General features: G+C 27.8%; 1 protein-coding gene across 1 annotated transcript in view; it reads left to right on the top strand.

The window, feature by feature from the left end:
* The window catches only part of LOC100207139 (oocyte zinc finger protein XlCOF6), a 94269-nt gene that overhangs the window by 54000 nt on the left and 27004 nt on the right, over positions 1 to 13265 (top strand). The window contains exon 8 of the mRNA XM_065817893.1: positions 4239 to 4405. Coding sequence (XP_065673965.1) covers positions 4239 to 4405 — 167 coding nt within the window. The remainder of the gene's footprint in view (positions 1 to 4238; positions 4406 to 13265) is intronic.

The following is a 13265-nucleotide window of genomic DNA, read 5'->3' as shown; positions in this document are numbered from 1 at the left end:
TCTGTTAACCTTGTTAACTTTAAAGTCGGTGATATCGTTATTTATGCAGTTAAATAACCTGCATTTTTTGTAACTAAACAAATTTTCGTATCTGATTTTAATTTATTTTATTTTATTTGTCAAATGTTGTTTATTGTAAATTAATGCTATCACTTGCAATTTTTTTAGGTTGACATCGAAATAGAGATAGTTATTTTAAATTGCTCTCACTTTGATAACATCATCTCATTTTGGCCGTTGAAACTACGAAAATATCCTATAGGATATGGGATATACCCTCAGTAAGGTATAATTTTCTACCTTCAAAGGTAAAAATTCTGAAGAAGTTTGCCCCGGGCATCACATATGCCTTAAAAAAATTATTGTAATGATAAAAAATTTGTTTTTTCTTAAACCTTGCATCTCTGTGGATACTTTTGCGTGAGTATATGTATTTGACTCGCCTGCATTTTGCTCCGACTATATTTTGACAACGAAGTAAACAAAGAAATAAAATACATTTCGACTATATTTCGTCAAGGAATTTATCTTTAATGGATATTTTAATTGTAAGTTTCGACTTTTACTCTGCGATTTATAACACCCAAGTAATTATGAAATTTTTAACTTTTATAGTTTAATAAGTTAACATTCTTTGCAATGTCATAAGTTTTAGCATGAATAATCAAAGACCTCCACGATTGAACCAGTTGTCTGGAGCTGTGGAGAGAAAAAAAAACTATGATTCGGAAAAATAAACGAAAGCAAAAACAAACGAACGCTTTTAGATTGAGTTCGTTGAACAAAAAATGAAGATAAATGCAAGCAGGTAGTTAAATTATTTTAAAATCTTGAGACATCCATGAAAGAATAACTAAAATAATTCTATTTTATTTCTTTATAGTTTTATGATATCCATGTATCCATGTATCCATGACTCAAATGAGTTATCCAGTATCCATGACTCCATGTATCCATGACTCAAATGAGTATCCATGTATCCAGTATCCATGACTCAAATGAGTTGCCAGATCATAATACCAACAAACCTTTTTCTAGCAGATGAAATCGTTGACTACCAAAAAACGTCATCACCTTTAAAAAAAAATCAGTTGGACTTGGTAGTTGATTTTCACAATGACCAGCAAATATATAAAAACGATCTTTTTATACAAACTAGACTAACCTCTAACTATCCTGTACTATGGAAATCAATATCACACACTGATCAAACGGCTATAGTTTTAATGGAACCTACTTCAAATACTAGCGATTTCCCAAGAGATCACAAAGAATCTTTATAGAGGAACAAAGAAACGGAGAAAAAGTTAGAAGAGATTGGCTTTTTTGGAGTGAGGCTGTGACATTGCTCTTTTGTTTCCCTCGCTCCATTTTTAGATCTCCTAATATAACCAGACCCGGTGTTCATTCCAGTATGTTGTCTTGAAATGGAGGTATACATGGAAATTGAAGAAAACTTTCAGATCGCATTAAAATTCATCAATGAAGCGATATTCACCGTAACTATTATCTAGAATGGTAAACAGCTACAATTTACTTAAAAAAATTAGAAAAAAAATTGGAGATGAGACAAAGCAACGGAAACGAATTTTACAATGCATTCTTGACATCACAATTTTTCTAGTTTCAGGAATTTTAGCTTTTAGATGTAAGAATATTGTTTTTAAATTTTAAATTATATTTTGCATTATTTTATTTGTAAATTAAAAATAACAACATTTTAAGTTATAATTGGATACAAATTACTATTTTGATTATTGTTCTACAGTTGAATTTTGATCAAGACCACTCTTTAAACAAAAGAGATAAACTGCAAGAGCTTGATCTTTCGAACAATTTAATGAGTTTTTTTTTATTGTTTATGACTCACTTACCAAATATAGAAATTCATCTTTGGAAAAATCTGTATTTTGGAAACAAAACTCAATTGTTATGTTATTTATATCACTAAATTTTGCCAATATAGATGCTGTTTTTAAATCTCTAGACCAAAAATTTTTAAATAAATCTTGTATCATTGTTTTATTTATGTTTACAGATTTTTTTTTACAGTTGATATATTATCTATATATTTATCTTTAAGCCACTTACTATCTGTCAAATGAAACTGATAACACCGACTCTAAATTGGAGGGAATCTCTCAAAATGAAGGGAAAATCGATGTTTGTTTTAATAGAAACATTGATTTTCCCTTCATTTGCTATTTTGCTAAAAATACGATGATACGATGTGAGTTTGCAATTCTATTGACTTCTATATTGATTGTATTTTCTTCAATAAATGGATCGAAATAATCACTGTCATTGTCATCATCAACATAATCTTACTCTTCAGAATCATTATCAATACTCCTAGAATTAAAATCTTCATAATTTTAAAGAACGATATAAGGATTTGATTCATTATTAAAATATCTTCAAAAAGTGTATTGTTGTTAGAAATAAAACTTTTATTTCTATGATTTGTATCAAGCAAAAGAACGGTTTTATTTAAAGATTATAAATTTTTGTAACAAATGATCTGATCCTCTATAAGATTTAATTGATCGCCTCTATAAGATTTAATTGATTAGTTTAAATGATCAAAAACTTTATTTATCATACTTTCATTTTTAATTTCAACAATGTTTTTTGAACCTATACTATCACCTTTCGTTTGACAAACACAAAAATTTCTATTTTTTAGATTATTTAATACCATTTCGTAATATTATTATCTTTTTTTTTCAGTTTTGGTCATATAAAAAGGAGACGATATTTATTATGTAACAGAGATTATGAATTTGTTAATGGATTATTTTTTCAAAAATAAAACGTCAAATTAACATATTTGCAATACTTTTGTTATTTATTTCTTTTAAAAAAACTCAATTTCTTAAAACTTTTTTTTTTAATTTGGAGAGGGAAGGGGGCGGGTTGAAGCAAAGGATTTAAAGTTATTTTTAAGTTGTAAAGTGTAGTCTTATTTTGTTTTCAAACATCCTTGAGCGTAAATATGTGTTTTAGAAATAAAAAAAAAAGGGTAAAAAATGTATGTAAGTTGGACATACTACTTTGTTTTTGCCTCATAAAGGTATTAATATGCTTTTTACTAATATGACAAATGAATTAAAAAAAGTTTCTGTTTGGTTTAAGCAAAATATATTGTATATACTCTATATATAGAAAAAACTAAATGTACACGTTTTATCTACACTCGAAAAAATAGAAACTGCACCATATAAAGCCAGATATTTTAGTTGGTAATATAATAATAAAAAGAGAAAAAGTTATATAGTTTCTCGGAGTATATATTGATGAAAATAAATCTTGAAGAAATCATATTGATAATACCTCCATTAAAATTGCTAAATGATCCGAATTCTTTATAAAGCAAGAAATATATTAAGTAAACATTAGTTAACACAATTATATTATCATTTTATACATTGTTACATAAACTATGCGAATATTATATGAGGAATCACTCATAGAACAAAGCTAATCTCTTTACCTTCTTAAGAAACACGCCGCTCGCGCAATAAATTTTAAAAACCGTTGATTTCATATGAAACAACTTTTTAAAGAAACTAATATTTTAAATATATATCGACAAAATATCTTTAAAACTTTATGCTTCATGTTTAAATGAAAATTTGTTAACAAATGCTTCACAAAATCTTAATGTATGAAACCTAAAAACAAATATAATCTTCGAACTAATACCAATCTTATTGCCCTTTTTTGCCATTAAAGCAACGTTTTTTGTTTTTTACCGAGGATCATATCTCTGGAACATAATAGTCTTACCAAACTTTGATTTTCCTACAAAACTGATATTTAAACAGAAACTTCAAAAAAATCATATTTTTAATAGAAAATATAATGATTTATTTTAAATTGTTTTTTTTTGTTTTTTTTTGTTTTGCATGTTATTTGGTTTAACATTTTTTTCGGTATTTTAACATTTTATCTTGGTTTTTTTAATATTTTTGCATAAAAGTGTGTTATTAGTTCACTACAAGCATTGTATTTTTATCAAAAATTAACCGTATTAAACTATATTGTAAAGGACTTCATGACAAGATCCTCATGATATTCTGAAGTCCAGAATGAATTTATCAAGGAGGGCGGTAAATTGTTCCAGAAGTTATTCAAGAAATTAAAAAATCAATATATTTCACCATCATCACGGACAGCACTCCCGATTCGTCCCGCAGCAAGCAAATCACTTTCGTTTTTCGTTTTTTGCATTTTAGTGATAATCAGCTGTGGGAGGTCAAAGAAAGATTCCTTAAGCTAGAAGAACTTGAAAAGACGAAGGGGTCTGATATAACAAAGTTGATATTGAATGTGTTGAAAGAGAATGAGCTTGACATAATAAATTGTCGTCGTCAAGGCGACGACAATGGTGCTAATATGGCAGGTATATACAATAGAGTTCAAGTTTTAGGAAGAATAATCTACAAGCAATTTTCATTCCTTTTTTCTGCTCACAGTTTGAACTTATGTGCAGTAAACGCTATTGAATTGTCGGCTCCTGCAACATCCGTTTTTGGAAATATTCAAAAGATATACAATTTGTTTAGCTGCAGCCCAGTTCGTTAGAAAATTCTTTTGGAGGAGACAATCATTACATAAACTTTCTGTTACACAATGGAGCTTAAGGATTAAAGTAGTCATGCCAAAAGCAAAAAAAACAAGATCTAGAAATCATTCCATTGTCTAAAAGAGTTAGACTTTGAAGTATATTTCTAAATAGCCTTTTGACGGATATGGATTGAGCCCGTTTGCCTCTGGACTTGATTTTGATAGAGGCAGCAGAAGTTGCAAAGAACTTAAAATTTGACGAGTTCATGTTTGCTGTGAAGAAAACGCGAAAAAAAAGGTCTTTCCTGATGAATCACGAAGAAGCATCAAAAATTTTTTGGTGCAATCTCTTAAATGTTATACTCAAAAATCTGACTAGTCTAATCAAGATTTAAAGTAATAAAAGAGAAATGTATGAAGTTTTCCTTCCTTTGGGCTTCACAGAAATCTCAAATAGACGAAGAACTAGGTTTAAAAGTTAAGAATCTGGATAAACTTCTCCCAGAAAACTTATTTAAAAAAAGATTTTCAGATGAAGATTGGCATTTTTTTTTCCGTGAGAAAAAATATTCTAGCCAGCGAAAAATCTGTCGAACTTCTAAATAAACTTTATGCAAAAGGGCTGCATTCAAAATTTTCACAAGTGTGTGTGTTTCACTTAGAATCTTTCTAACACTGCCCGTTTCAACATCTGAAGGTGAATGATCTTTCAGCAAGTTAGCTTCCATCAAAGATTATCTTCGTTCCACAATGGAGCGGTTGTGCTACTTATTGATCGTTTTAATTGAATCAGATTTCTTGTTGTAATTCTTTTTGTAAATGCAATGCGTTTTAGTGAAGCTGCACCGAGCAGTGAGCACCTGAGATACATAATAAGTTAAAAAGAGTGTAGCAGAGTGAGATAAAAAAACAAAAGGATAGATGTCCAGTAGAAAACAAAGAGCCTATAATTAGAAAATACTAAAAATTGATTCAAGCAAAATGAAGTATATATAAACAGGAATAATAAACAATAGTCGAGGAAAGTAAAAGTCATTCATTGTTGTGTTACTTAAATGCTGTTATTGTCGAGTGTAAATATGACGAATTGAAAGTGTCTGTGATGGAGCAGAATCATTCGTTTTATAAATATTACCATGTGGTCTGTATTAATAGCGTAATAAAAATACCTTATAGATATATGTGTTTCTTGGACGTCTAAAGAATGGTATGAATTCGTGCCTTATGGTACAGTATAAACACAAGAGGACCTCCAGCTTTCATCCGACACTGGTATCTCATATGACGTTCTTTTTTTAAAAGTATCTATTTGTTTTATCCCAAAAGGACTATTCTCAGGGTATCCCCTCAGGACAATTGCCACAGACCTCTTCATTGATACTGAGATCAGTGGACATTTAGTGAGGTTCAGTACAACTTGCATACAATTTTAAGGAATTTTTTGACATAAGTGACAGTAAGCGTAGTGCTTTGTTGTTGTGTAACGAGGGTCAGTTAGAGCTGTGCATGTAGTGTAGAGGACAGTGTGTATGAAAGAGCCAGGTTTTGAAGGAGCCAACACCATTATTTCTAACTTACTGGCATCCGATCTTAATTGTATTTAACTCTTTGTGTGACAACACTAGATACCTGTAACCCACAAAAAATGTACAGTTCTACTAAAATAAATAACGTCGTAATTGAGCACTAAAGATTTTGAAAATGAAAAGTAATTTTTTGGTGGTTTACTTATTTATTTTTAAAATTAGGTGTAATGTTTTATTTGATAAAAGAAACATGCAGCATTCTTATATATATATTTGCCCTTCATTTACACAAAAAATATTAGATTAAAGCTTTTGTCAAAACTGTTTAATTTAAGGTTATGTATTTAACCAAACAATTTTTTGAAAGAGCCGACTGTTTATGCTATGAATAAGCCGACTTTTTTATTTACCTTTTTTTTCTACTAAATAATCGTTAACGACTTCATAAATTTTTTGTAATGCTTCATTGAGCTTATTTTATCGAAATTAGTTATTTTAATGACTTTTCCTGAAGTTGTAAACGTAGCTCCGTTTGAATTTAAAATAATATTTGATGAAATTTTTAAAAGTCAAAGTTCTGAAAAAGACATTTTTTTTTTAAAGTTTAAATAAGTTTTTCAAACTTTTTTTGTATTGTTTGATTCATTTTATTACATTCTATTATGTATTTACTGTATTATTATGTATTTTTATTATTATGTTATTTCATTATTCTCATTCTCATTTAATTTTTTGATTTTGAATAATTTGTGAAACTATTATTAAAGCTGTTATCATTGATTATCATAGAGTTATAAAACTTTAAGTACAATCTGATTTTTAGAAGTCTATTTAACAGTTTAATATTTTTAAAAGACTTGATAGTGTTCAAAAAAAAGTTACGGCTGATAGTCGTTTGAAAAAAGTTCGGCTTTTTCATGGCACAGAGGTGGCTCTTTCATTGACACAATGTTATGAAAGAGCTGTTTTCTTTCTTTTTTAAAACAGGTGTATGATAGATTATTAGCATTGTTATTCGATTTTTTTTAGTTTTAAAATATTACCCAATAATGTAATTATTGAATTAAAAAAAAAAAAAAAAGTAATTACAATTGAGTTTTTTTTTTAGTTGTAATAAAAAGTTATTATTAATAACTTTTTATTACAACTAAATAAATTTGAATACTAAAATAGAATGACAACAATATAGAAACAGTAACTTGTATATATATTTTACAACTAATAATCTAAAATCATATGGAATATTGTAACCTAATAGGTAAATGTATGTGGTAAAAAGAGTGTTTTGTAACTTTTATAAATAGAAAGATTAACTGTGTATATGTCAGGTGACTATAATGTTACGAGATGTATCTGAAGAGGAGTAGAATTTATTGTTTTATAAAACAGTTAGCAGGTAGCCTTTAATCAATTAAACAGACTGTATGTATAGTTTGGCTTGTTTTGTGTTTAATTATATTCATAGTGACAAGTATCTTTAGTATGAGTATTTAGAACCAAAATATTATAAGTTGTTAGAAGCTGGTTATTTGATGTTTTGTAATAATGTGAAATTTGTGTTTAAAAAAACAACAACAACTCTTTATTAGCACTTTTCTAATGTTTTAACGGTATGAAAACAATACATTAACAATAATATGTGTTTATATTTAGTTGTTAAGTGGCATTACTTATCTTTCATCAAGGGATGTGTATGGGTGTATGTTACAAAACTGGAGTAGAATTATTCATTTTTTAAGTAGTTTTTAGATGGTTACTACAAAAAAAAAGGGTTAGAGTTATTTGTATAGAATAACAAAAGTTAAAAATATCCATGGTGACAGTGGAAGTCAGTAATTGTAATAGTCATGATTAGCTAAGCTGTTAGTGTTTGGTCTGACAGATGAATAGAAGTAATAATATTTGGAGCAGAATGATTCGTTTTATAAATAGTTTGTATTTGGCTTGCGTTATAGATATGAAAAGTATATATAGTAAATATACATAGTAAGAAGATGCAATGACTATTAAAAGAATATTAGACGTAGCACCTTTAGTGCTGAAAACTGGACAGCAGTTATGTATACTGTTCAAAAGTCTGGGCAAAACAATTAGTAAAATATTGAGCAGATTAGAAGTTTTTGTAACATATCTTTATATATCTACATTTCCACCTCTCTCTCTCTCTCTCTCTCTCTCTCTCTCTCTCTCTCTATATATATATATATATATATATATATATATATATATATATATATATATATATATATATATATATATATAATTATTTTTACAAATAACACGATTTTTTTTATTCTTGACATGTTTCGTAAAATTTATTTACATTTTCAAAAGATTATTTTACAATTAAAAAACTCTGAAAAAAATATTTATTTATTTATTTATTTTTGTCAAGCAACTATTTACAATTAAAGATGCTTTCCGACATATAAAATATTTAAAAATATTAAATACAAAATACACTTTATCATATATAGTAGTTTCAAGACTGGAGAACCTGAAGAAGATAAAATCTTATCATCAGTAACCTTTGATAATAAAAAAGGCAGTAAAAGTTTATTGTTAGAAAAAATCAAGTAAGGAATAAACTAATTGTCAATCAAGACAATTAGTTCAATTATTTTCTTTCAAAAAGAAAATAATTGAACTAATTGTCTTGATTGACAATTAGTTCAATTATTTTCTTTTTGAATTTTTGAGAGGTATTGGCTTCTCTTAGTTTACAACTCATGCTTGAAAAATGGTTCCATAGCATTAGGCCACGATAGGAAATGGCAAAGCTCGTAAGTTTTGATATAGGGATAGGTTTTTTATAATTTCCGGTTGATCGAGTGTTGTATCGGTTTGATATTTTAGGAAAAGCATTTTCGAAAACCTTCGGAGTTTTTTTAAACTGATGTTGGAACATAAATTGTGTAACTTTTAATACATTTATATCATAAATATCAAGTGCCCTCATACTTCTTAGAAGAGGTTTAGCGTTTGTGAAACGATTTTGAAAATAAATAATGCGTGCTGCATGATTTTGTTGTTTGTGGAGACATTTGAGTTTGGATTTGTTTGTACTACCCCAAACAATATTGCCATACGATAAATAACTATGTCCGAATGCAAAATATAGCTGAGTTAGGGTAGATTTGTCTACGATTTGACGGGTTTTATATAAAATACCAATATTTCTTGAGATTTTATTGCTAATATATTTAATACGATCTCTCCAGGATAAGTATTCATCTATTAAGACACCAAGTAATTTATTTGTGAAAGAGCGCTCAATTTCCATAATATTTATATATTGATATTTGTTCTAGTTCTTTGTTTGCAACTTGAAATAGAGAAATAATGTTGTTGTGAGAATAAAATAAAGTGGTGTCATCTGCAAACATGATGGTAGACATAGTATTTGATGCTTTATATAGATCGTTGACGTATATTAGAAATAGTAGAGGACCTAAGATGGAGCCCTGTGGAACCCCACATAATATTTTAAGTTTGTTTGTCTGAAAACCGTCATTTAGAGATATAAACTGTTTTCTATCAGTTAAGTAACTGGTAAACCATTTATGGTATGTTAGGCATATTCCATAATATTTTATTTTATCTAGTAAAGTTTGATGGTTAACGGTATCAAACGCTTTTGACAAATCTAGAAATATACCTAAAGTGAAATTGTTATGAGAAGATGCTCCACTGATAACTTCAACTAGTTGCATAAGTGCATGCTCCGTAGAGTAATTTGATCGAAAACCATATTGGTTACAATAAAGAAGATTGTTTTCGTCCAAAAAGGAAAATAGCCTATTATACATGATACGCTCGAGGATTTTAGAAAAAACTGGTAACACTGAAATAGGTCGATAATTTGAAACCAGACTTTCATCTCCTGTTTTAAAAATGGGTGTAATAACTGCAATTTTAAGTTTATCTGGAAAAACACCTGTATTGACAGATTTGTTAAAAACATCTAATAAAACATCTTTAATAAATCCATAGCAATCCTTGATAATGCTTGCTGAATTAAAATCATAACCTGTTGCTTTATTAGTATTTAGTTTTTTCATCGAATCCTCAAGTTCTTTACTAGTGAGTTTTTTAAATTCTAAGTTTTTATCAGACTTCGATTGATAATTCGAGAAATGAACAGGAGTGTGTTTAATTTTACTAGCTAAGTTTGGACCTATGTTTACGAAAAACTCATTAAATTTTGTTGCTACTGATTTACCATCAGAGATCTGAGTGTCGTCAACGGTAATCACGCTTGGTAAGACTTTATTGTGAATTTTTTGTTTACCGAGAATCTCTTTAATTGCATCCCATGTTTTTTTCCCGTTACCTTTTAGGCTCCATAGCCTGTTTTTGAAATATGTAGTTCGGGCTATTTTTTTGGTTCTTTCATATAGACGTTTGTGGTTTAAGTAATTATGCTTGTCGCGATCTTTCTTTGATTTAATAAAACGTATATATAGCTTTTGTTTTCGCTTCGAACACTTTAAAAGATTTTTTGAGAACCAAGGGTTGAGAAGTCTTTTAGTTTTAATTCGGTTAGTTTTGTTAGGAAAATGCTTGTCGTACAAATTAAGAAATTTATTTAGCAATAGGTTGTAGCTTTTGTTAGCGCATGTCTCGAGATATACAAAGTTCCAATTTATAGAAGACAACTCTAGTTTAAACATATATTTTTGCTTGGGTGGTAAAGATTCTTTTTTTTAAGAATGAATTTTTCTTTAGTATATTTTTTGGTTTTTTGAAAATTGGAAAGACTGGAAAATGGTCATTTATGTCACTTCGAATAATGTTTGATTTAAATATGGAATGGAAAAGAGTGTTTGTGAAAATATTGTCGATTGCAGAATAACAGTTTTGCGTGATTCTTGTTGGTTTCTTTATTATAGGCACCATTCCAAACTCATTGAAGCAATTGTAAAACTGTTGTATTTTAATATTTTCACTATATTTGAGATAGTCCACGTTAAAATCTCCAACAAATAAAAACGAGCTATCTTTCTTTTTTTTGCATGCGATTTCAAAATAGTCATTTAAGTGATTTTTAAAGTTGTTTAAACTTCCGTTTGGTGGTCGGTATGAAGTTGTTACGATAATATTTTTTGATGGTTTGTTATAAATTTCTAAAGTGAAAGATTCGAAATCTGGCTCAGAAAACGATAGGTCATATCTAATTTTATAAGTAAATTCTTCAAGCACATAGACACATATACCTCCACCTGTTTTCAAAGATTTACGTTCAAAGCTAATGGCTTTGTAATTGGACAAAATAAAATTAGAATTTTGATAAAATGATGTATCTAAAATCCAGCTTTCCGTTAAACAAATTAAGCTAAAGTTAAAGTTTAGATTAAGTAGTAGGATTTTGAGTTCTTCAAAGTTTTTGGTAATGCTACGAATATTTAGATGAAACACTGAGAATTGATTAGAAAAGCATAATTTAAATCTTTTAAGAAAAATAGTGGCTTTATCCGAGTCAAAGTAAGAAGTGTTTTTGTCGAAAGGTTGATCTTGAATATGTTTAGATTTTATTTGAGTATAGTCATTATTTATCATTTGTTTTAAGGTTATTTTTGATGACGGTTCTAAATTAGTGGTTGCTAGTGGCTATTTGTGGAAAATTCTAGTAAGTTATCATTTCTAATACCGTAATGAAACTTTATTTTTTCTTCTTCACTTCTTGACACGTTTTTTTCGTTTCGTTCTATCAAATTTTTTTGAGGATGAATCTTTGACTTGCTGTTAGATCACAACCTATGTACACATTTACATATTTTTCGATTTTTCTTAACTTATTTGATGCTTTAAAAACCATATTTTTGCTATTTACATTTTCAAGCTCGATAAGCAAAGGATCAATGATTCCTTTAGATTTAAGGCGACGAATAGTTCTAACTCTAGTTCCTTCGGATTCAATAGCACTAAGTAAGTTATTTACTTGTAATTTGTCATTTTTGTCAGCTTGTAATCCATAGATGATGACATTTAATTTTTTGCATTCCTGCGTTTTACGTTCTTTCGTGGTTTTAAAAAGAAGTGACAATTGATCATTCAGTTTTTTGGCAGCCCCTGATACAATTTTTTGACCACAAAGTTTCTTTTATATCAGAATTGATTTCCTTTGATTTTTCCATTTCTGCAATTTTTCTTTTCAGTTGCTTGTTTTCTTTAACACATTCTGCAACCTCAGACTTTAAGTTTTTTATTTCATCCTCGAAATTTTTTATTGCGATATCTATCATCTTTTTTATCTGTTTTTCTTGCGAAGCAGTTAAAAATTATCCTTGTGTTTGTCTTAAAACTGTTTGATCGTATCTTATATATTGAATATAGTTGAAAATCAAAAAACTGATATATATATATATATATATATATTTATATATATATATATATATATATATATATATATATATATATATATATATATATATATATATATATATATATATATATATATATATATATATATATATATATATATATATATATATATATATATATATATATATATCAGTGCTTGCATACATATATACCCACATGGACACACAAACGTATATATTTACATATATATATATATATATATATATATATATATATATATATATATATATATATATATATATATATATATATATATATATGTATATATATATATGTATATATATATATATATGTATATATATATATATATATATATATATATATATATATATATATATATATATATATATATATATATATATATATATATATATATATTCAAAAGCATTCATAAATCATTTGTATGTGTTAAATACTTCATCCTATTGGCCTAAATCAACGAAAATATATTCTAGAAATAATAGTATAAATCTTAGATTGATAAGCATAAAAGGTGTTTTATTATCCAGTTACACATGTAGTGTCAAGATCACACTCTCATCAGCACCATTAATTGTGATCAGGGCGTTTTTCAAGGTCTTGCGCCTGATTCAATTTACAGACACAACAATCTGGAAAAAAGGACCATTATAAGCTCATTAAAAATTTAATTTTGAGATTTACCCTGCGCTCAAAGCCTCATTTCTTTTGTGCTAATAGAGGCATTTTTTGGGCTGTTTTTACACTTGAGCACAAGGTAAGTCTCAATATTTTTTTATTTTTTTAAATCTGCGTTTTAAAAATTTT

The sequence above is a fragment of the Hydra vulgaris genome, chromosome 14, assembly GCF_038396675.1.
Source record: "Hydra vulgaris chromosome 14, alternate assembly HydraT2T_AEP".
Lineage (NCBI taxonomy): Eukaryota > Metazoa > Cnidaria > Hydrozoa > Anthoathecata > Hydridae > Hydra > Hydra vulgaris.
Note: the sequence above shows the minus strand (reverse complement) of the source record. Positions and strands in the feature narration are given on the sequence as shown.